At 39.2% G+C, this 25,802-nt stretch overlaps 1 protein-coding gene across 2 annotated transcripts in view; it reads left to right on the forward strand.

Moving 5' to 3' along the window:
- necab2 (N-terminal EF-hand calcium binding protein 2) overlaps positions 1 to 25,802 on the forward strand; it is a 428,558-nt gene that overhangs the window by 382,884 nt on the left and 19,872 nt on the right. For both annotated transcript variants that reach the window (XM_039763074.1, XM_039763073.1), the window contains one exon: positions 14,199 to 14,311. In XM_039763074.1, the coding sequence (XP_039619008.1) occupies positions 14,199 to 14,311 (113 nt within the window). The remainder of the gene's footprint in view (positions 1 to 14,198; positions 14,312 to 25,802) is intronic.

The following is a 25,802-nucleotide window of genomic DNA, read 5'->3' on the forward strand; positions in this document are numbered from 1 at the left end:
TCATCTTAAGTGATTTTATTGCCTTGCTGACGATGTGATTTTCTGGAGTTTAACAAAAAAACGTTGAGTGAGTGTTTTTTTTCAGGACAGCACTGGTTAGTTCTGCAGATTCACAATAATTGGGACCCTCGTTCAGTTCCTGCCTGTGTGGAATGTTCATGTTCTCCTCTCCTCTCCTCTGTGCCAGACACTCTGATCTCCTTCTACAGTTTACTAAATATCTGGCATGAGTGACTTGGGGTTTCCCTGATGATGGGTTCATGTGATATCCTGGGTTTATTCCTGCAAGAGACCCTACAAGGGCAAAAGTGGAACTGGAAGGGTGGTTGGATTTGATAGGATTGTAGAATCACTTGTACAGTGTTGAGTGAATGTCCGACTTGCATGTAATAATCAACATGCAACATGTTGCCACTCTCCAGCATTCTGATTAGTTACTTTGAGTCTACAGAACTGCAATATCTCACAGCTTTTCACTGACTGTGACCAAAGGTTGACTGTATAAAGTTACCACTAGAAGTCATGATGCTCCACTGGGTTGCTGTGCTTGTGTTAAAGAGCTACAGTGGACCAGCGTTGTTATGTTTAAAAAATGTTTAATCAGGCTGTTCCCTTGCAAGATGTCCATTAAAGGTTCAGGTATTTTTCAAATCAAAGTTATTTTTTCAAGTTTATGGCATGCACTAATTTCCCATGAGAAATTGTGTTCTTAAGTGAAATGTTTTTTAAAAAAATGTAAAACTTTTGTAATGTTGCTTCAGTTTAAAATGGTGTCTACAAAGCACGAGTCCAAACAAGAAAATAAAAGCTTTAAAAATTTGCCAACATGTCCACTTTGAAGCAGAAAAGACCTGATACCTGAAAACATGCCTTATGCATTTCTGAGGTGTGTTTATGACAGTGTTAGGAATATTTATTTTAGAATATTGACAGCATTTTCCTGAGGTAAGCAATGTGAAAGGTGTTTGTCTTTAATGTTTTGTGAAATGTCCTGAGTCACTTGCATCTGTTTGAGGTTTTTTCAACCAAAGAATTTCACATTTTTTCATTTAGAAGGTGTTCCTGAAAAGTTGAAATATTTTAGCATTTTACGATAATGGCATGTTTGTTTACTTGTGGGCACTGCCATTTTATTAAGCTTGTATTGCCGGTTGGTGTGACAGTTTGACCCACAGTCCACAGGGATGGCTGACTTGTGACGTCATCAATACAACCACATAAAGGTTGACAAGATTGTCCAAGATTGGAATATTCTGTGTATTTTAGAAAACAATTCCTTAGGATATACTTGGTGCTACTTAAACCTCTGTTTTGAAAATAATACTTTTATTTTGTGGCTACTGTACTGGGCCTTGAATTCCTGGTTACTAACCTTTATGCATGTCTTTGACTACACTGAATCTTCTGGTCCTTGTTCATTAAAAATTGCCACTCACTCTGTTGACTTAGTGCAGTAAGGATATACTCCTGTTCACTTGTGTGTTCACAGTGACCATCACAGGTGGAGTTCTCATGTAAATGGGGAGTCAAGAATAGCATGAAGCCACACATGTGTCCAGAACTATTGAGCAACGCATTGGCTTTTTGCAAAAATGTTTTGACAGCGCATGGAGAGTAGAGTATCTAGGGTGTGAAAATATGTTTAAAATATTAAGTGTCTATACTCAATAATTTCCATCTGTCTCTTTATGCTACTCACAGTGTTGTCAAGGTATGTCTTAAGTAGTGCTTAGGTCAGGGGAGAGCAACCCAACTGAAGACCAACAGATATCTAATCTACTAGTACTAGGACAGCAACTTGTATCCTAAGTGGAAAAGAATATATTTTACTGACCGCTTATCTCTGAGGCCTACTACACTGCCAAATGTTAGCCATTGCACTGCAGCTGAAAGTGAAATGAGTTGAAAAACAGAAACATGGAATTAGAAATGGAAATGATGTTAACTAGCAAACTGAATGCTGTACAGATGAGTAGCTTTTGTATATTTGGAATGGTAACATAGATGTTAATGCTATTTTGTGGCTATAGCATCTTGAGTTTGAATCTCACATTTGAATGGAGTTTCAGTCGTCTTGCTAATTGAGACAAACAGTACAGATGGGATGAAATGGCTGCACAACTTCAGCATCCATCCTTGGACATACTTATATATTCTAATGACATTTATGCTATTCCAGTGAGTCCACTCATGAAATTTACAGAAGACAACAGAACTGAAGGGATGGCAAATACTGTTGAAATAAATATCAAGCAAAGACTTTAAAAATATTAAAAACTGGGCAAATGTTTAAAACTTACATTTTAACATGGACAAGTTCAAATTGATAAATACAGTATAGGGAAAAGGAATATGAATTATAAGTGCAAGAAAGGTGGCAGTGGCCTATAGGAAACAAACTTTGAGAAAATATCTATCTATCTATCTATCTATCTATCTATCTATCTATCTATCTATCTATCTATCTATCTATCTATCTATCTATCTATCTATTATATAGTACCTTTCCTATCTATCTATCTATCTATCTATCTATCTATCTATCTATCTATCTATCTATCTATCTAATATATAGTAACTTTCATATCTATCTATCTATCTATCTATCTATTATATAGTACCTTTCCTATCTATCTATATACAGTGGTGTGAAAAACTATTTGCCCCCTTCCTGGTTTCTTATTCTTTTGCATGTTTGTCACACAAAATGTTTCTGATCATCAAACACATTTAACCATTAGTCAAATATAACACAAGTAAACACAAAATGCAGTTTTTAAATGATGGTTTTATTATTTAGGAGAAAAAATCCAAACCTACATGGCCCTGTGTGAAAAAGTAATTGCCTCCTTGTTAAAAAATAACCTAACTGTGGTGTATCACACTTGAGTTCAATTTCCGTAGCCACCCCCAGGCCTGATTACTGCCACACCTGTTTCAATCAAGAAATCACTTCAATAGGAGCTGCCTGACACAGAGAAGTAGACCAAAAGCACCTCAAAAGCTAGACATCATGCCAAGATCCAAAGAAATTCAGGAACAAATGAGAACAGAAGTAATTGAGATCTATCAGTCTGGTAAAGGTTACAAAGCCATTTCTAAAGCTTTGGGGCTCCAGCGAACCACAGTGAGAGCCATTATCCACAAATGGCAAAAACATGGAACAGTGGTGAACCTTCCCAGGAGTGGCCGGCCGACCAAAATTACCCCAAGAGCGCAGAGACGACTCATCCGAGAGGTCACAAAAGACCCCAGGACAACGTCTAGAGAACTGCAGGCCTCACTTGCCTCAATTAAGGTCAGTGTTCACGACTCCACCATAAGAAAGAGACTGGGCAAAAACGGCCTGCATGGCAGATTTCCAAGACGCAAACCACTGTTAAGCAAAAGAACATTAGGGCTCGTCTCAATTTTGCAAAGAAACATCTCAATGATTGCCAAGACTTTTGGGAAAATACCTTGTGGACTGATGAGACAAAAGTTGAACTTTTTGGAAGGCAAATGTCCCGTTATATCTGGCGTAAAAGGAACACAGCATTTCAGAAAAAGAACATCATACCAACAGTAAAATATGGTGGTGGTAGTGTGATGGTCTGGGGTTGTTTTGCTGCTTCAGGACCTGGAAGGCTTGCTGTGATAGATGGAACCATGAATTCTACTGTCTACCAAAAAATCCTGAAGGAGAATGTCCGGCCATCTGTTCGTCAACTCAAGCTGAAGCGATCTTGGGTGCTGCAACAGGACAATGACCCAAAACACACCAGCAAATCCACCTCTGAATGGCTGAAGAAAAACAAAATGAAGACTTTGGAGTGGCCTAGTCAAAGTCCTGACCTGAATCCAATTGAGATGCTATGGCATGACCTTAAAAAGGCGCTTCATGCTAGAAAACCCTCAAATAAAGCTGAATTACAACAATTCTGCAAAGATGAGTGGGCCAAAATTCCTCCAGAGCGCTGTAAAAGACTCATTGCAAGTTATCGCAAACGCTTGATTTCAGTTATTGCTGCTAAGGGTGGCCCAACCAGTTATTAGGTTCAGGGGCAATTACTTTTTCACACAGGGCCATGTAGGTTTGGATTTTTTTTCTCCCTAAGTAATAAAAACCATCATTTAAAAACTGCATTTTGTGTTTACTTGTGTTATATTTGACTAATGGTTAAATGTGTTTGATGATCAGAAACATTTTGTGTGACAAACATGCAAAAGAATAAGAAATCAGGAAGGGGGCAAATAGTTTTTCACACCACTCTATCTATCTATCTATCTATCTATCTATCTATCTATCTATCTATCTATCTATCTAATATATAGTAACTTTCATATCTATCTATCTATCTATCTATCTATCTATCTATCTATCTATCTATCTATCTATCTATCTATCTATCTATCTATTATATAGTACCTTTCATATCTATCTATCTATGATTTAGATGATGTCCAATCCAATTGCAAGCAAGATTTGTGTATTGCCAAAAAGTAGAATATATGATTCCCATTACAATTACCAGTGGCTCACAAGAAAAGGCCATAAACCTTGAAAAAGATGAAGCAGGAGCAAGAAAAAAGATGGATGGACGATATTATGGAAGACCTAACATCTGAAAAACATCACTATAAGCCATTTACCACTGGATCACTGAGTCCAAAGAATTAAATATGCACATAAGAAATTCTGTGGTGCCATAACTTATGGCTCAAATGTTATTCTCTGAAGATATTCTACTAATGAAAAGGTGTTTTTTTTATTATTATATGTCATTAGTAAAAAAGCTAAATGTGTGTTCACTCAAGTAAAGAGAGAGAAAATAATCACTCTAGTAGATGAATCTTTGTTCCTACTCTAAAGTGTTTTGTTTTTACTCAGCCAACTCCCAAGATGAATGAGTTTTCAATATGCCGCTAGTGAAAATACCCTAACGGGACTATTAGCAGAAGCGATTGTCAGCAAAACTAAAAGGAAATTGACAGGAGCAATTAAAAGGCAATTGTAATGTACATATACCACCCATTTCTTGTACAAGAAAGTGTCCTGAGAAGAGCAAGTAAGTGCAAGAGGGAACAAATGCTAGAGCATATAGGGACCAGCTAAGGGAATTATGCTGGTTTAGTCTTGAAAAGGAAAACAAAGAAACTTAAAAATGTGATCTGTCCCTTAAATAGTAACAATAATGAATCATGTACTCAATGGTGCTTGTGAAAATCAAGGAGAAGTGTATTCAAGGCTAAAGCCAGGAAACATATAGAGTCTTAAAAATACAGAACCAAGTGATGAAGCTGAAATAGAAACCTTGACAACTTTTAAAATGTATCTAGGCGAGATATTGAAATGACTTATCTATTAGTTAACTGGACAAATTTGATGGACTGAGTGGTATTCTCTCATTTGTCACACTTCTTGTACTTTTCTTATGAAAAGACTGGTGACACGTCTTGAAAGTGAACACAATTCTTTTATTAATAAAAAGTTATTATCTGTGAGATGCACTGCACTCCAAGATGCCATTTGTCCATCCATCCCTCCATTTCCCTACCTGTGGATTCCTCGGAGAGGCATTGACTTTCTATACCTGCTGCTGTCCCAGACAGGCAATGTCACACACTTGCTATGTGGCTAATAATGGACATGCATTTGTTGAAATTAAATAAATTGTATGAGGAATTGGCAGAATATGACAGTCTGGGGGAAATGGCTAGTTTACTGTGAAAAAATGAGATTGACAGGAACAATCGCTGGAAGGGTTTGACATACGGGTGGATTGAATGTACTGGAGAATTTGGACTGACATTCACAAGTATGAGCTCTAATAGGCTTGTCTAAAGGATTAATTATATAGTTTGACACAATAAACAAATGTGATTGACAAACCAAGTCACACATCAGTAAATGTTTTAGATTATAAATATGTGGACAAGCTGATTCTATTGATCCTGCTTGAAATGCCAACATGTTCCCTCTGAACCTTTATTGATTTCAGAAAGCAGCGTTTCTAAATTAACAAAACAAAGTGGTCTGTCTCTCTTATGATAATGCATGTGTGCTGATAAATTAAAGAAGAGATGGGGAGTGGAATTATTTCTATAGTTTTCTGTATAAAAATAAACATGTCAAAATGCAGATATCCATGATACTGGTGGCAGGATAGTACAATTAAACCTGAAGATGTAGTAGAGACAGGAATAAACATATTTATGTTCTGGAAGAGCCTAAAGAAGAACATATGAAAAGAGTTGAAGAACTGGCCGAGTCCTTGTTTATCAACAGCTCTGGCAGTTAGAGATTATCTAATAGGCAGATTATAACATGACGTGGAGTGGCCTCTATTTCTGTCACTCTCTAGAGCAGCGACCCGAGTTTTCATAACAGTTTTAACAATCTTGCCCCCCTAATGTATTTTTTGAAAGGAGCCCACTAATACCAATTTGTTCTTTTTTAATTCATGATATATCATAGATGCATATTTTATTATACCAACTTAACGTTTATCAACATTTATTTAACTCTATATTTATTTTTCTAGTATCAGAATGTAGTTTAAGTTAATTTGTTTTGGTTTCAACAGATGTATTTTTCATATTTTTGATTCTTGTTTTCTTTTTTTCACATCTTTGCACTCCCCTTTTTGTTACTTCGTTACTACTTAGTCTGAGAACCACTGCTCTAGAGGACCTTGTGCTTACTCCCCTGAGCAGTGCACCTTTGAGCCAGAAGTAAAGCCAATCTGTCCAGAGTTATTCATCAGAGGAAAAATAATAGGCCATTCAGTCACTATTATAAGTAAACTGACTTGAGGAGTTCATCTAGATGAGTGTAACAGCATTTCATGAACATACTTATTGTCCATTGGTGATAAACAACTGCCCTTTAAAGCCCTTATTGTGAATCTTGTTCTTTATATCAGACTCATGCTAGTCTCACTGAAGCCAGATATATAAATATATGTTTGGAGACAACCACAAGTGAATGTTACTTAAAACTATATGGGAACAATTCACTTCCAAACCAATCCAATGCCTTATGGAGGTGGCACTCAAAGTAGAGACAGATACAGTATTTTGCAAAGACCAGAGGTGCTCTTGTTAATCTGGTCTGACAGAGAGCAAGTGTCTGTTTATGACAAACTGTCTACAGTTGAAAAGTCTCCTAAAAAAAACTCTGTTGGACATATAAATGTGGGTCACGTGTGTTTAGAACACACATTTAAAAATAAACCTAACCTGACACAAGGGAAAACCCTTTCTGTAGAATCAGACTATACTTAGACATTTGACTGCATCAATGGACGAATGGTAAACGTGAACAATTGGCTGTCGCTGGTGCTATGTGTTCTCTCTGTTGTTTAGCATGAAGTAAAGGGTCTGTAACACTCCGTCAAAAGGACTGCTGTTAAGAGAGCTGATAACAAGAACCACTGAAGATGCAGATTTCAGTACTCAAAACACCCAAATCGACACATATACTATGCAACACCAGTAGATGTACAGATGAGACAGCATAACATCCACCTTCTGACTGCATGTCCAAATGAATAACTAAAGTAACTTAACATTACTATCTAATTGGAAATGCATGTCATGACTAAGTAGCCTCAGTGTTTTAACACGTTATATATCCAACGACCACAGTGTTTGTCTAAACTCTACACGCTGTTGTTATGTCATACAGTGATGCAACAGTTAAAATGACAGAGGCACTTCTCAAATGTGTGGAGCCCAGTAGCTGCGGTGGTCTCTGTGTTTGTGTGTTTGTCTGTCTCCATTATCGCAGCGCTCATCACAACATGCCAATTCATTATTAAGCATCAGTTACCTTGTGTGACTGAGTTCCCAAATAGATAACCACAATTTTACCCTTCTATTTTCTCTCAGCTTCAAGTCTTTTCTTCAGCATCCTTTGCTCTCTCCCTGAATCCCTGACAGTGGTTTAAAATGCATGGACAGGAGGAATTGAGGGCAGGTGTTTTAGGAAGAAGCCCTGTTGGTGTAGCATGTAAGGCACAGGATTTTGCCGCTGTTGTCTCCAGACATGTATTTTCAAAAAATAATTCAGCTTTTGTTTGGTTAGAGACTTGACCCATGCAGGCTAATGCTGTCCCATTCCCCATTTTTATCTCCTGACACGCCTTTAGGTGGTGCTTGGGCACAAAACCTTTGCTCAAATGCAAGAAAACAAAAGCTGAATTATTTACAGATTGATCTGTTTTAACAAGGCAGGTGATTGAAGGACAAAGAGACATTGCCAGGGATGCAATGGTCAGTTAAGAAAACAATCAATGGGCAATGTAAAGATGAAAGTTCAAAGGTAGAGGCTGAAGCTCAAAAGAAAATAGTGATCTGAGAACCTAGTAAATGTACTCCAGCTAAAGAGTTACATAGAGCAGCCTAAGTGATTAAACAACAAAATCTTAGTTGAGTGCAGTGTAGGCATGATTGGTTGAGTGAGATGTAGCAAAAATTATGGCTGGTTGCAATGTACGACATCTTTAAAGAGTGTTGCTGCAAAGAACATCAGCAGATGCTGCAGGCCTTGAGCCAACAGTTCCGAAATGAAGATACTAGACAATTTTTGAAAACATAATATTCCTCCAGAAATCATCAGCAAGTTATTCATGAAGTTTATCACTATCCCAGAAAATGTTTCCTGATGGATTTAGCTCCTGGACCAGTCTGTCACCAGTGCTCCTCTAATGCAGAAGGCACTTTTCTTCACACGTTCGAGGACTGTCCCGTTATTACAGTTTTTTGGTCTTCAGTTGATCTCATGCTCTCCTCCATTTTTTCTCTCTCTATTTCTTGTTCTTCTAGCATTCTGCTGCTTTTAATTTTCTCTACTCTTTCTTTCTCTTCTCATCAACTGCACATTATTTCAATAGCTACTATAGTAGCGAAAGGTCTTATTACTTTCAGATTGAATAACCGTGACCTTGTTACTATCTTTGTCTGGAGGTCCTAATTTTACAGCCTTGCTCTATTAGACTTGTCAGATGTAAGCGTCAATGGTGTATCTGCTTAAACCTTGTGGGATGACACTATTTCCGTGATTATGTTGTGGATGACAGTGAGTCCATGATCCGATTTAATTTGTAAATTTTAGTTTTCTCTCTCCATGTGGCCCTCTGGGCTTTTTCAGTGACCCGCGGGTTTTATCAATTTCTCTTTTACTCTGTTTCATTGATATAGATGCAGGGGTTAGGTGGACAGTGGTGCGCACCAGTGGGAATGGGTTTACATTTATATATGAAAAGGTTTTACTTTGTTATCCTCTCCATGATCTAAAAAAAGAAAGGGAGAAACTAGAAGAATTGCTGGAGGATTTTATTTTAGATAGTAGGATAAGATTTTTAATGCATGCTCGGAGAGAATGTAAAATATGGCAGCCACTGTGACCTACAAGTGCACAGGTCGACACTCTGCAATCTGCTTGCTTTAGTGCCTTGCAGATAATGAGCTCTGTGAATTTTCTTTTTCTCCCATCCCTCATAATCCCAACTTTTGTTTCAAAATGTCCTGCAGAATAATTTCTTCCTGTTCTTAAGTGATTAAGTGCAGCAAGTCTTGTTTAGATCCTGTGGTGCTCACATTTAACCCTGCAGTTTTGATAATGACTGAAAATGAAAGGAAGATTTAATATTCATTTTCCCTCTTCCCTCCTGCCATCATGGTGTTCCTGTGAAGTTTAAAATGGTTTTAATAATAGGAGAAAAAAAGCTTTTGTCTTAATATGTACTGTGAAAAATAAATTCCATCCATTAAATTTCTTAACCCAGTTAGTCTAATAAAGGATCTCCAAAGTATCAGATGCAAGGTGAAAACCTGTCGTGGAAAGATTTTGGGGTGACCTAATCCTAAAACATCCATCCATTATCCAACCAGCTATATCCCAACTACAGGGTCACGGGGGTCCACTGGAGCTAATCCCAGCCAACACAGGGTGCTAGGCAGGAAACAAACCCCAGGCAGGGCACCAGCGCAACACAGGGCGCACACACACACACACACCAAGCACACACACCCGGGACAATTTAGAATCGCCAATGCACCTAACCTGCATGTCTTCGGACTGTGGGAGGAAACCCACACAGACACGGGAGAACATGCAAACTCCATGCAGGGCGGACCCGGAAGGCAAACCCAGGTCTCCTAACTGTGAGACAGCAGCGCTACCCACTGTGCCACCATGCCGCCCATCCTAAAACATCGATTCTTTAATTCCTACACCCAGGCTGTTAGTTTTGTAAAGCCACACACACGGTATGTCCTCCATTCTTACACACACCTGTCTGAAAAGGAAACACAGCCTGTAGCCACAATGCACTTGCACCTGGGACCACCAGAACTGACTGGCGCTGACTCCCTTGTACCTGTAATCCAGAGGTAAAACACTTCTGTCTTCTTTCCCTACTGGGCAGCGTTACTCCTTTACACAAAACTTGGAAAAATTGGGGGTCGGTAATATAGGCGTGTGGTGTGTCCTTTAATGCTATTTCAGAGTTACTGATCACAACTAAATATGGTAATATTTTTGATATCTGATTCTTTACTGGTGGTCCTAGACTTCTAAGAGCCATTCCCACAAGGTTAAGAATTTCAAAAATAGGTTTGTGAGATATCATGTTAGGCTATTTCAAAGTCAGTGATTACAAATATGAAGTTATTTTTGATTTTTGATCCTTTACTACGGATCCTGCCCTTTATAGACCTCTATCAGAGGATGAAATACGACAAATTTCTAATGCAATTGAGAATATTTAGACTTTAAAAATTAAACTGAGGCACACATTTTAATATTTCAAATATTTCATGCAGCTCTTCTTGTTTGATATGTACTTCCACCTTATGAAATAAATCATTACATTTGTTATGAACACCTTGAATTAAAGTATAGAGTTTTAAAATGTATTTTCAGTGACAGTGCCCCCACCATAATTTTTATTTAAAGACTTTTGGGTCATCTAAAGTGTTAACTTGAGGCCCTAGAATAAGCCCACCCACCCCATTTTCACACCTTGCTCCATTAAGGACTGCACAAATGGGATACCGTATACCAATACCAGTACATTCGTTTGGAGTTCTAGAAACAATTCCTATTAAAATGTTAGCTTCCAGTATGGCTCAACCAGTACCGTGCAATAGGCTGGTGATGGGGACTGAAACAAGAAAGTTATTATTGGATGTCCTATTCCACAGCCATTAGGCCATACCGTCTGCGCCAATCCTTGGACCAGTGTATATTTTGAAAGGTGAGCTGCCATTTTAATTCTTTATTCATCTTAGGCTCAACTACATAAAGCATCTTAACAGCAGTGACCTTTGTGTCAACTTTCTTCCTCTCCAAAGTTCAGCTGCTTCAGACTTTTCACCTTTTCAACTCTGCATTCTCAATGCTTTATAGGTTTGTCAAGTTTCCCTTAATGCACAGTTTCAACCAAACATCCATTGACTTCTCTATCTGTCACATTATAAAACATATCCACATCGGCAATAGCTTTTATTTTAAGTAGTTAGCTGTCCTAAATGGATTTGAATTTATACATTCAGTATCTCAGTGTGTCTGTCTGTGAAAAATGAAGTCTGGCAAGATTAGTAGAGCCCTTGTCTTGGAGAGGGGAGGCTGCAGTGTATTCTGTCTCATTGGAGCTTCACTTTGTTCAATAAGGACTGACCGTGTCTGATTGCTGACAGTAGTCTCAGTAACTCTGGGCAGCCTTATAAATATCCAGTGACCCACCATCATTCCAGAGTTCCTAAGGGCCAGACAGAGTGTGAAGCAACAGGGCAGCAAAGAAATGTGTGTGGCTGGCACACGTTGTCATATCTGGCCAATTTAGTGAACTTCAGCATCCTGTCCAGTTGGTCTCTTGTCACCCACAGCCTTGAATGAGGTTAAGCCGATATAGGACTCAAGACTCTGAAGCTGTGGGGCAGACAGGCTTACCACTAAGCTGCCATACTGTCCAACACCCAATGATCCATATGGAATTGTGGAATGGGATGGAAATTCTAGGTTGTATTGAGTAACTGAAAGATAACTTTACCAAGCTCACTCACAGTTAAATGAAAAGGGATATTAAAATAGTTTTAATAGTTGTTTTCATTGATATTGAAGTCAAAGTGAACTTTATTATCCCTGATTGGGAAATACAGTGTAATTGGTGTTTGCTGTTTTAATCTAGGTTAGTACTTTGGCCCGGTGGTTGGTGGTTCTACAGTACAGTCACTTTAAATGCTGTGCCTGTTTTCTGCCTACAGTATGTGAAGGCTGCACGTTCACCTCATCTTTCTATGGATTTTTCCTGGAGTTCTGTGGTTTGATTTGTTGGTGACTCTAAATTAGCCCCGTGCGACAGTGTGTATGTATATTAGAGTTACGTATGATAGAGTGTTACCCCATCTAGTGTTGTTCCTGCCCAGAACTGCCAAGATAGGCTTTGTCTACCGCTAACCTGTAATGGACTTTAACTGTGGAATCAAGTGAGTTTCATAGCTGCCTGAAAAGGTCATTTCATTTCTGGATTAAAACAATTGTCCCAGCACTCACTTCAGTTCAAGATGATCCTTGCTTAAGAAGATCGATGCAAAAGGCCATCAGTTTGGGCTTTTTAGTATATCATCATGAAAGCGACTGTCAATATCTGACCTGACTTTAAGAAGAGCAGGCAGTCAGCCTAAGACGTCATTTTAATGAAGTGACACACTTGTGGCATGTTAGAGTTGTGCCCTGCAGTGTTCAGGCAGGGTTAGGCCGCCTTTATAGGGCAGAGGGTGGCCACCATCTCATTGTTCTTTTTTTATGTGGCTTTCTTAATATAGAATGCATCCCCATAATTTCACAGTGAAACGGAATATTTCCTTTGAAATTTCTGCTCATAACATTCCCGTGAAATATTACTTGGTAGTGTCTTTGGCCGAGGTAGAAACTACATTAATAAAATGTGCTATTAATATCTCAGTGCATGCTTTTGGTGGCAGGACTGGCTTCTATATTCTCAAATGACATCCCAGTGGTGCATTAGTTAGCAATGTTTAAAGTCTGTTGTAGGGCATAATACAGTAGCAATAAATTGAATAATAGCTTATGCCTCATACTGAGGTGCAACTCTCCGAAGAAATATCATATGCTAGAGGTTTTCTTGTCATAACTCACCCAGTCTATTGTCCTTCCCATGCATTCACAATATATGTTCTACCAGACGGTTGTGGCGAGTGCCCTCTTCTACGCAGTGGTGTTCTGGGGTAGCAGCATAAAGATGAAAGACGCCTCACGCCTGGACAAACTTGTTAAGAAGGCAGGCTCCATTGTAGGATTAAAGTTGGACAGTTTAACATCTGTGGCAGAGTGACGGGCACTAAGTAAACTCCTGTCAATCATGAAGAATCCACTGCATCCACTGAACAGTGTCATCTCCAGGCAGAGGAGTAGCTTCAGTGACAGACTTTTGTCACTGTCCTGCTCCACTGACAGACTGAGGAGATCGTTCCTCCACCACACTATGCGACTCTTCAATTCCACCCGGGGGAGTAAATGCGAACATTAATTTTATTTTAATTATTTTCATTTTTATTACTATTTAATTTAATATTGTTTCTTTGTATCAGTATACTGCTACTGGATTATGTGAATTTCCCCTTGGGATTAATAAAGTATCTATCTATCTATCTATCTATCTATCTATCTATCTATCTATTTCACAGCCCCGTTTGCAAAATCATAAACAGGTTCATTTCCTGATTGGTCAATGATAAACTGAAGGCAGAATCAGCTTTCAGTACGTCTCACACCTGAAGACCTCAAATTGTTGTGGGACTCGTTGAAAACCATCAGGAGCCTTTTATCCACTCGGTTCATGTTGGAATGTATCTGCTACCTCAAGAGTAGTGACTGTCAACACCTTTCTTGTGACTTGATAAGACTTCTTAGGAGCTTGCAAGTTGGCTAAATGTGGCCAGAAATGAAATGTGCCTCAATGTGCTTGTTTTCTTCTTTTCTTATAATACATTGCATTTGTTATATTTCTGTGTTGGGAGCTATTCATGCCCAGAGGCACCACAAAGTCTGTCCTCAGATCCCAATTGAAACACTCATTTCCACCTTGTTGGTCTGTTGTCATAAATCACTTTGGAGTTTTCAGTCAAATTTCTTGACTATGACACCTTGACATGTTGTTTTACATTTTACTTTTTCATTTATTTTGCAGTGTTTGTACTTGGTCCGCCAAGAAATGGTGGTTTCCCAGAAACACCTTGGAGAATTCTGTGAGGCGCTAAAAAATTATCTGAAAAACATCACAGCCCTGAAAGACTGTTTCCAGTAAGTTTGGTTACTATCACTATTACTCATTCATAAATTTCTTAGTTGACTCTTTCATGGATTTGGTTTCTATTCATATGTTTAACTTCAGCCATTGATGAGATACTCAGGCTATACAGATGCAGTGTCTAGCTAGTTTCAATCAGTTCACTTTTTAAGTAGCACTTTCACAGTGAGCAAAATCACAAGGAGATTTTCAAGAAATGATATTACCAGCAATGAGACAGCAGCAGGACGTGGCGAAAAGACAGAGGAACAAGTCAAAGTGAAGTGGCAGGAGACGCAGAGGGGAGCACTTAAAGTAGGCGGCCATGTGCTGCAAAGTGTTTTGTTTGGGAGAAACATGCTGGACTCTTGGGACTGGGTGAGGGCCTGTAGGGAATGGGGTGCTGGTGCTTGTAGACTAAGGAGGTAGCTTTATTCTTCCATTCATCTTTTTTCCCCATTAATTTTTCTCATTCTCTTTATAAGAACCATTTCCTATAAAATATTGCTGATTGCATCTGAGGTTGTTGTATATTATTAGTCTGATTATGTATGTGCTGAATTTATGTATAGTGAATATAAAATATAGTTTAGTAAGAAGTATTAAGAAGAGTGTAAGTATTACTCTGTTAATATTTTATAGGATACTTGATTTATCTTCCCATTAACTTCCTTAGATGTGTGATCTCTTAGTTTGTCGTTCTGTTAGGAAGGTTTGGGCCGGAGCTCTCGACTGTTCAAGTAGACTAAGGAACAATGCTTTTCTGTAGGAGAGATTTGCAATATTCATAAGATACAACTGTTAACTTTTATTTGTTAAAGTTATTATCCTAACGTTTTTCAGAAAACAAGATGAGATTTACTGTATGAGTTGTCTGAAGCATCATCTTCAGTCCTGCATAAAGTGTCACTTTACATGGAGCTCACCATGCACTGCTTGTTTCACTGTAGGTCTGTGGGGAGCTGGAGCTTAGCTTGCTATCTATAACCAAAAAGACTGAAACCAATCCATCACATCACACACTCAAGTATTCTTTTATATCAAGCCAGTTAATTGGTGGCAATATGGATGAGAGAGTATGGAAGCTCTAAACTCCACAGTAAAAAAACATTTGGGATACCCATTATCTCGTACGTACATGAAAATATGTCATACTTACAGGATACTTTCACGTGTATATGAGATGTTTTCATGTAATGGGAAAACGGTGGGAATTAAAGTGGCCCGATTTGGATTTCACTCTTTAGATGCATGTTAAATCCCATAGTCCATTGGTGTAGATGAACAAGTGTGCCAAGATTACCAGAGATTTACATTAGTGTACCTGCATTGGACTAGGTAAAGTTCACATGCAATCAATATGTGAAATATGAATTCCTTCATAACTTGTGTGAATAAGAAGCTGGCTGTGAGCTAGTAAGTAGATACAAGTCTGTCTTTTGCAAACCTCAAGTCCGCAGTCTTGGTGTTATCTTTGACAGTAACCTCTCTTTTGAGAAACAGGTTAATTCTGTAGTCAAGAGTTGCTTTTTCCAGCTTCGTCTATTAGGTAAGATCAAGCCTCTTTTATCTTCTAGGGATCCTGAGAAAGCTACTCATGCTTTTATCATTTCTCGCCTTGATTACTGCAACTCGCTGTATTCTGGGATTAGCAAATCCCTGATATGCAGGCTACAGTTGGTCCAGAATGCTGCCGCTCGCTTTCTGGTTTGGGCAAGAATGTCTGACTCTGTTTCTCCAATTTTAGCTTCTTTACACTGGCTGCCCGTCAGTTTTTTCAAATTGATTTTAAAATCTTGTTGCTAGTGTTTACTGTAAATCTTTACATGGGCTCGCTCCTGCCTATTTATCTGAATTGTGTGCTTTACACCAGCCATCCAGAGTGCTTAGATCTTCTGGTCAGTTGTCTCTTGTTGTCCCTCGTACCGAGTGTAAAACCAAGGGGGACAGACAGGGCTTTTACAGCTGCTGCCCCTCGCCTGTGGGACTCTTTACCTCGTCACATAAAGGAGTCGTCTACAACTGAACTGTTCAAAACGAGATTAAAGACTCACTTCTATTCACTTGCATTCCCTGACCTTCAGTAATACTGATGGTTTCCTCATTGTGATAATGCAACATTACTTCTATTCATTATTTATTTTATTTATGTTCATATATTTTATTTCTATTTATGTTATTTGTTTGTTTTCCTTTATTCTATTATTGTAAAGCACTTTGGCCACAGCATTCCTATGTTGTTTTAAAGGTGCTATATAAATAAATTGACATTGACAAGTAGTTAGCTAACAAATGTCATTGCCTTTTACTACACATTAGTGCAGTGCTTAGTGCTGCTGCTTCGTGGATCCAACGATCTGGGCGTGAATGCATACTGTAGCCTGCTTTTATAAACTTGCCAATATCCATTTCTGTGGAATGGAGTAAAACAAACTGTTTAGTGCTATGTCTCACTTCCAGAAAATGATGTAGAGTTGCACATGGTGGTATTTGGTGCTTATCTTAATGTATGTGGCACACACTCTATAATAGTTGGTGTGACCTTAAAATACCTGCTGCTCAGGCTGTGGGCACAAGATAATAAGTGCTGAGCACAAGATATATAAATGGTGGGCATGAGATAGTAAGTGGTTGGCACCAAATTGTTTCCCAGAAAAAAAAATACACCACATCCCCTCAGGGGCTCTGTACGAGTGTGCAGACTGATGACTGTAAATATAAAGCACGTACTTAAACCATCCCACTCTCCTTTAATAAATAAAAGCCCATCTGCTTTTATATCACCACACTACAAGAGATGGAAGTGACGTCAAACTGAAGCGCCGTAGCCTTGATAAGGTCGTAATTAGGTAGCCTTGAAGCGCACTTTTGTCATTTTTTAATCTACGTAAGGGAGGTTGGGGCTGGAGCCTAACCCAGCTAGCACAGTGTGCAAGGCAGGAATAAACTCTGGACAGGGCGCCAGTCTATTGCAGGCTGAACACACACACACACATATAACACACACCTTTTAACTGTGCAGATCTGAACATTTCAAGCAGACGGTGTTTGGGTTAAGACCAATCCCTAGGGTTGAAGGAGAAGGAGAAGCTCCAAATAATGTGCCATTATGGCTCCTTTGTCATTAAATAATCATAATGCCAAAAAATTGCCACCTTGCACAGTATATACAGAACAGAAATAAGAATACAAACAGAGAATGAATAACAGATGCAATAAATGAAATTAATTTGCTTAAATCTCAACAATTTAAATCTTCACTGTAGACAAATAAATAAGCACAAATAACTATGACCACAGAGAACTGAGGACAGAGACAATGCACAATTGTATCTATTTTCTGAACTTGATTAGTCTTATAATGGTCACAGGGCACGGGAGCCTATCCTGGCAGGAGACCACCATGGATGACCTGCCCAGAGTCACAATGTTTTTTACCTCAGTGTTTCCAACAGACAGTTTTTATTTATTTACAGGCCAGCAAAGACCCCTACTCTCTTTTTCTGTTTCTTTTTCCGGTTTCTTTGTGGTGGTGGCCTGCGCCACCTCCACCTACTCAAAGCTTCATGATGCTCCAACAATGATGGATGGATTAAAAGGCAGAAGTCTACATGACCATCATCATCAAGCCCTTCCGTGAGAACCCTAAATCCAAAGAGGACTGTTTCATTTATGTTAGGTAGAATGCCCAGAGGGGACTGGGCGGTCTCATGGTCTGGAATCCCTACAGATTTTATTTTTTCTCCAGCCGTCTGGAGTTTTTTTTTTTGTTTTTTCTGTCACCCCTGGCCATTGGACCTTACTCTTATTCGATGCTAATTAATGTTGGTTTATTTTGTTTTCTTATTGTGTCTTTTATTTTTCTATTCTTTATTATGTAAAGCATTTTGAGCTACTGTTTGTATGAAAATGTGCTATATAAATAAATGTTGTTGTTGTTGTTTTCTCCTGGTTAGACGCTGACACAAAAGTGGCAAAATGCAAATGGACCTTCCTACAGAATTCTAAGAAAAAGTGAGCCCCACATTGCCAAGATAAGAGTACCTCTGCATGTTAGTGTGGAGAGTTATGTGACACTAGGAGGAGGTACACCCTTTAAGGCACTAGTTAGCGGCACCACTGCAAATGAGAAAGAGGGAGAGAGATGATAGGTGACATAAGGTGCTCTCATTGTTGTCTGAGGCGCTTGAATAGCTGAGCCACCTCACTGCTCAAGGCCCACATACTGTATTCAGGCCCAGGGGGACAGCATGGATTTGTTGGGCTTGTGGTTATTAGTTCTTCCTTGTGTGCAGTATTCAATAAGTGCACAGTTTGTTAATTCTTCTTTCCCTGGCATTATTCTGGATGTGAAGGGTGCCCTCTTCTACTACACGTTTTAGTTCCAAATCACTTCTCCCTAACTATACACAAGAACATATACTTTATACACATTCATACTTGATATGATTACAGTTAAGTTAGACAGCCTGCTTAGGTTCACATGGTGAGTAGTAACCTGGCATGTAAAGTTTAACTAGTCGTCCATGCTATCTGCGTTACATGATAAGCCATGTTTCTACATCTGCTACTGATGAAAGATCTCAGACTTCTCCACGTTCTTCTTGAGAAGTCGATGTTACAGAATTTACATTCCATATCCAATTTGCACATAATGATCTTTGTGGCTTTTGACGCTACTAGCTGGTGTTTTTTAATCTGTCAGATCTTGTACATCCTGCTGTCTCCTAATACATCCCGCTCCTTCTTCAAAGATCATATCTTGTGAATATGTCGAAATGAGGCAGATTGTTGCCATGTGGAAATTGATAATTGGGTTCAACGTTGAGGTCACCTGAAGTTGCCATGGTGCATTCATGTTTGTTAGAGATAACTAAGGGACGCAGCTGCCTCAAAGTGTGGAACTTGCTGCTTTATAATGTAACACTTTCAGTAACAAGTAGAACAGAATATTGTGATTTATTTTAAGACATAAGCAGCGAAAATAATGTGCATATTATTTTTTTATTTTTACTTTCTTAAGAAATTCTTTTGTTCCAGAGAAAGTGTCTCAGCATCTTGTGCACTGAAGAACTTAAACAAACGCTGCTGCTTATTACAGAGAATTTCATCGTAATCGCTACATGTGACAATACACTGACCTCAATCTTGAATATGTCTGCAGAATTCAGCCCCACTATTAATGCACTACAAACGAAATGAAACTGACCAAAACTAACAGAAGTAAACTACTAGAACCATCTGTTGAAAAGGACTTAGTAAAGCACTGTTCTGATTGTTCAGATTACAGCGTCCACGCTAACTTTAAAGCACCGGTAATTACAAAGAAACTTGAAATTAGTGATCAAAACAATTTGATAGTATATATTTCTTAGGAGACTGTCCTCAGCTGATAGGTTGTTGCTTTTATGTTTAGTGATAGGTTTAACAGAAAACTGCATCAAATTTCACCATCAATGATGTGCAATACGAGGTAAAGCACTGGGGCCTCATGTATAAACGGTGCGTACGCACAGAAATGTTGCCTAAGAACTTTTCCACGTTCAAATCGCGATGTATAAAATAGAGGTTCTAGCAAGGGGGGCCAAGCTACTTATAAACCCATGGAGCCACATTGTTTTACCTTGTGGAGAATCATCCTCTTCCATCAAGTGCTTGGCTTTGGGAGGCACAGCCATGCAACAGCAAGTGAGGAAGAGGACATCTGCCTAGCCAGTGAGATCAACCAAATCACCCCTGGTGTTCGATAGAGTGATAAATGGTGCAAAGAATCCAACCTTACACCAGCTCCGTGCCACCAGGAACTGGAAAAAGTGGCTTAGAAAGAATGCATGGATGTGTACCTCTACATATGGGCATTTACAATAGCAATATACTGTAAGCATACAGAGGCAAAAAGGTTAACTTCGCTAACAGGTTTATCTAATCCATTAGACCAGGGGTGCCCAGACTTTTTCGGCTTGCGAGCTACTTTTAAAATGACCAGGGGCCTCATGTATAAACGGTGCGTACGCACAGAAATGTTGCGTAAGAACTTTTCCACGTTCAAATCGCGATGTATAAAACCTACACTTGTCGTAAAGCCACGCACTTTTCCACAGTACCTCATGCCTTGTCGTACGCAAGTTCTCCGCTCGGTTTTGCAGACTGCCGGCACCCAGCATCAAAGCAATGGTACTGTTCTTGTGTGATTACTCCTTATTTTCATGACACGGCTTTATAAATACACAGAAACTAACCGCATATTGTTTATGAGTGTAATGCATCTGATTGTAATTAACTTGTAACAATATAATGGTCCAGGGAACAGCCATAGTATTCCAAATGCCATAACTGCTTTAGCGTTGTTACTCTCACTTCTTCTTCTTCTCCTTCTTCTTCTTCTTTCAGCTCCTCCCGTTAGGAGTTGCCACAGCGGATCATCTTTTTCCATATTACTCTCACTGCACGACTCGGAGTATTTATATCACTGTATCTGAGTGTGAATCACAGCAGCAGCTGATCGGAAAGAGAATTATCGGTATACAGCTTTAAGGACACACTGCCTCAGCCACTGCAAAATGTTTTAAAGCCTTTCCTGTATGGACCTCGTGGTTCAGAAACAGTTTCATCCCAAGAACTTTAAATGCACTCAATCAAGTGCTCCTTGTAGAACTGTTTGTACTTATAAGTACAATCACCCCACTGTAAACTTGCACTACAGTTATAATATCTCACAACCTGAGCCACTTTATAAAGCGCGTATTTACATATGATGACAATATCATTTTTAAGGTGAAATGCAGCAAAATATGTTTATTAAATTATACAGATAAAACTTTAACTTCATTTAAATAATCTATATTCTTCACTGGGAGTGTCGTTAAGGATAGAATAATTAAACATGTACTACGAAGATATTTCACTGTTCCTTAAACGTTTTGAAGAATCGGCTTAAGCTTACAGATGGCTTAACTTCTATTACAGAGCTGATTGTATGGCGATCGGTTAATTGGGTAAAGAAAAGCACTGACTGCAGTGACGGCTACGCCAATATATATTGAATATAAAACAGAAAGATAAAATAACAACACAGCTAAAAACGCAGCAATAAATTTCAGCAAAAGTGAAATGTTTGTGTCATGAGCACGAGGCGGCTATGCAGTGTCTGCAACGGACGAGGCCATCCACCGTGCATGACATTGGCGGGCGAAGGAGCCACCGATTCTTCCTCTGCCCAGTGCCACCACAAGCCTAGAGCCGCCCCTGAGTACTGCTGCAATAAATTATTTCATCGAAGTGAAACCCATGTTTAATAACGTGCTTTAACTTCTATCATCATGAAAATGACATCACGTATACATCTCAGTATTTTAGTTATTCAGAGAGCTGTAATATCACGAATGTAATGGACTCTGTGTCCAGTTGGAGGAAGAGAGCCGGTTTAAGAAGCAAGTAGTGATTCACACACATAGAGCACATAGAAGATCAAATACAAAACAAAGCATTTAACGTGCTACTTTAATTATGATGTGATTTTAGAAACTGGTTAATTAAACAATTTTAAGATGAAGTTTATAATGTTCTACTAAATGACAAAATAAACTACGTGATTAAAGTGGAAATGTCGAGATTGAAGTTGACATTTTGTGCTTTTTCCCCACCGTGTGGCTTTTTTCTCTGTACCCTAATAAGCTTTCTTATGACACTCAGACAGTGGGCTTACAACTCGGCTTTTCACGGCGACTTTGATATGTGACTTCATTTTTATTTCCGGCACTCTGCGATTTTGTGAACGTGAGCTTTCAAGTTTCTCCAACACGCTATGTCACTCGATCAACTTCATTTTGTTGATTATACCACGGTTTATTTGAACAAATAGTATGTTTTTCCTTTGCCTCCACTTGGTATTCGCTGAAATTCTTATATTTTCCTCCGTGCTTTTCCCATTGTCTTTTCACAGAAGGCTGCGCTTAAGGGCGATTTATATTGATTTGCATATTCAAAGAGGCGTAATTCTGGGAGGAGTTGGGGCGTTACAAAATGCGCGTGCACGAGCGTTAGTTTTCACGCTGATCGGGATTTATGTAGCGGAAGAACGTGGAAGTTGGTGTACGCACAGATTCCTGCATCTTGATTTTTCTGTGCGTAAGCACATTTCGGCTTTTGTGCTTACGCCAAGTTATAGTGCGAGTTCTACGCACGGCGTTATACATGAGGCCCCAAGTCAAAATGATCTACCTTCATTAAAAGTGTTATATATACATATATATACTGAGTATCAGAGGTGGGTAGTAACGAGTTACATTTACTTGAGTAACTTTTTTAAAAAAAATGTACTTCTAAGAGTACTTTTACTGCACCATACATTTTACTTTTACTTGAGTACATTTGGGAAGAAGAAACGCTACTCTTACTCCGCTACATTGGGCAACACTCGACTCGTTACTGTTTTTCAATTAGATAAAGTTTGACAAACAATTTTCAATCTGCTCTGTGTAGCGTATGTTGACAAGTTGCGCACACACCTTCCATTGCGTCCCCAGGTCTGATGCGAGGTTTTGGATGTTCCCCAAATCAAGGAGCTGCAGCTTTGAGGACAGATGTTGCATTTTCAGTTTGAAAGCATTAACTGAGCTCGTCATATTGACCATGCTTTTCTCTTTTCCTTGCAGCTGTAAATTAAGCTCATTCAACATGTTGGCCAGATCGGAAAAAAATGCCAGGTCTAGCGGCCACTGATCGTCATTAAGATGCTTGTATTCTGCATGTTTAATGACAAGAAGAAACTCCTTTTTGTCCGGTCAGGGGTCTTGAAATCTCATCAGGAATTTCTCCCTAGCCATCTGTCTCAACGATGGCATCTTTTATCATCTCTCCATCTTGGAAGGACTTCTTATGCTTAATGATCGAGTAACTCACCCGGAACGATGCTTCGGTGTGTCTGCCTTTGCTTTTGAATTCAGCCGAGTGAAAAATGACGGCTGTCCGATTAACTGCGATTTTAGTTTCCTCTCCTTCCTCTTTCTCAGCTCACTTTTCGGAAGGAAGTCAGTTACGTGGTTTTTATGAACAGTTGGAAAGTGACTTTTTCTACATTTTCTTTCTTTGGAATAGCAATGATAGATAGACACATTAGACAAACGCACTTCGATTGTGACATTGTGAGAAAGAAACTCCTCTTCCAATTCCACATCCAGTCCATAAAAAACTGTTTTTTTTTAATTCTTTCTTTAGTCGATATAAATTGGAAGGCTAACTAGATCACTTAGATAGCTGGAGTTTTGCAGTAGCTTGCGCGTTTGATCGTGCGTGTGGTATGACCACTGTGTTAGAAGAAAAGAGATCTCAGAATGGTCGCCCTGTATGTCAATCAAGTGGCAAATGCCATAGGGAGGATATATGATAGACTAACATTTAAAAAGAAAAAATTTTGAATGCAACGCAATCGACCTGGACTACCTTTAAGATCTACCGGTCGATCGCGATCGACGCATTGGGCACCCCTGCATTAGACTAAGTTCTACACACAGCATAGTGGTAGTAAGCAGTTTCTAAGACTTTCATTTTGTGCTGATATATTATTAAAATTTCATTTCTTAATGCTCCAATTTTTTACCATTCTCCTAGTCATGCTGCATTGCATCCATGATATCCTACAAGCACAAACACTTTCAAATCTTGGCCGCTGCCGTCTTTAACGCAGAGTCAGGGCATCCGAAGGTAGCTTGACACACACGTGTCTTCCTCATGGTGTTGCTCCAATTGTGCTTTAAAAGATGGTAACATGCAAAATCCATCATTCAAGTTTTAACCTGAGGAAGGAAAAAAAAAGATCTTCACAAAAGATTTACTGCTGAAACAGCAAAAATACAACAGGGAAATACTACTGTTTTTGAATGTGCTTTATTTTGTTTTTTTAAGAAAAAAATCAAAATAACAAAATACATGTTTGAATCAAGTGAAAACAACATAGTATGTTATAAAAAAGCATTCCACAAAAAGCGGCAATGACCCTCCACCCAAAGAAGAGAGCCAGTCGGTTCCAGAGCCCCATCTAAAAGGATTCTTTAGACCCCTGATTTTTAGCTTTGCGAGTCTCTGGGTATGACTTTCGTCCTTCACATCTCAGCGTTCCAATTACTGCTGTGGTCAGCACAGGAGCCAGCGATTTCAGACAACAGCAGCAAGTTATTGTTTGTCTGGCACAGGCACAGAGCGCTGTGAGCAACAGTCGTTTAATTATAACAAGTACAGTAAAACCTATGATGGATAAGAGTAAAGACAGATAACACAACGGCTACTTCAAAAATGATACACAGTCGGTTAGTTTTGTGAATAGTCGTATTTACTTACAAAATTAATTTAATAAAAGTATATAAAAGTATAGTATTTAAAAATGAATTAATTTGTATAATTGAACGGCCAGCATAAGTCTGCACTACCGTAGTTTATTAAACAGACCACACTTCCCTGACACACCGTACCCCACCCAGAAATTTCAGCTGCCCGCCTGCAGGATGTGAAGACGCCTTTCTGTGATTTCACTGACTTAATGAACTGTACAGTAGCAGCTCTCTAAAGCAAAAGACAAACTGGCAGCAATAGAGCAGCTCGACCACCAGACATGGGCATCAGTCTTCTCTTTAAGAGACTTTACCACTGCCAACGCTCTTCTCCTCCTGCCCTTTGTGTGTCTTATGCCACATTATTTAAGTGTCTTTAAGTGTTAGGATATTTATCTTCACAACGCATAAAGCTTCATTCTTGATTGCTGTTTTGCTAATTAAGATAACAAGCAGTAAGAGTGAAAAGTAGCTAAAGTTTAACAAGCTCATTAGTTTGAAGGAGAGACCTGGAAACCTTAAAGGCGTTAAGGGACAAAGAGTGATGTAATGTGTAGGGTACCCGCGGACAAAAGTTTGGGGTACCAGCCAGATCACCGCTTTTAATCAGAACAGAAACAATCGGCTTTGGTGCCTGTAAGTAAGAAAACAGTGTCTCCAGTCAGCCTTCACATGATTACAATTAACAAAAGAGTCCGAGCTCTGTCCTCCTCAAGTGCCAGGTCGGTAACTGACGCCATCTTGTGAGAGCGGCTCTGTTTTATAGTGTCTAAGCCAGAAGGGGAGGTGGGGGGTCTTCTCGGAGCTAGGTGTCTTTCTTGAGTGGCTTCTCGAAGCTCCAGGGACAAGAGAAGATATTGTTAGCATCAGCCCCCCTATTGACAATGGGACAGAGCTGCTAACCTCTTCAGAGCCCAGAAGGTGGTCCCCAGGCGCACATGTGTGGCACTCTCATGTTTGAAGCACACGACTAGCATCACACAGAGCTGTCATTTTAGCTGTGTGATCCTGCAGCCCAGTATTTTATGTGGAATGAAATGAAAAAGTCATGTCTTGGTGGAAAATGTTTTTCTCCTTCCCTGTTAGCACTGTACAAAAATGCAAACGCATTACTTCTGAAGTAAAATCCACATTAACGGCGTAGCATTTTACAGTGTCAATAACGGTGCCAGGTTTCTTT

Source organism: Polypterus senegalus, chromosome 9 (genome assembly GCF_016835505.1).
Source record: "Polypterus senegalus isolate Bchr_013 chromosome 9, ASM1683550v1, whole genome shotgun sequence".
In the NCBI taxonomy this organism is placed as follows: domain Eukaryota; kingdom Metazoa; phylum Chordata; class Cladistia; order Polypteriformes; family Polypteridae; genus Polypterus; species Polypterus senegalus.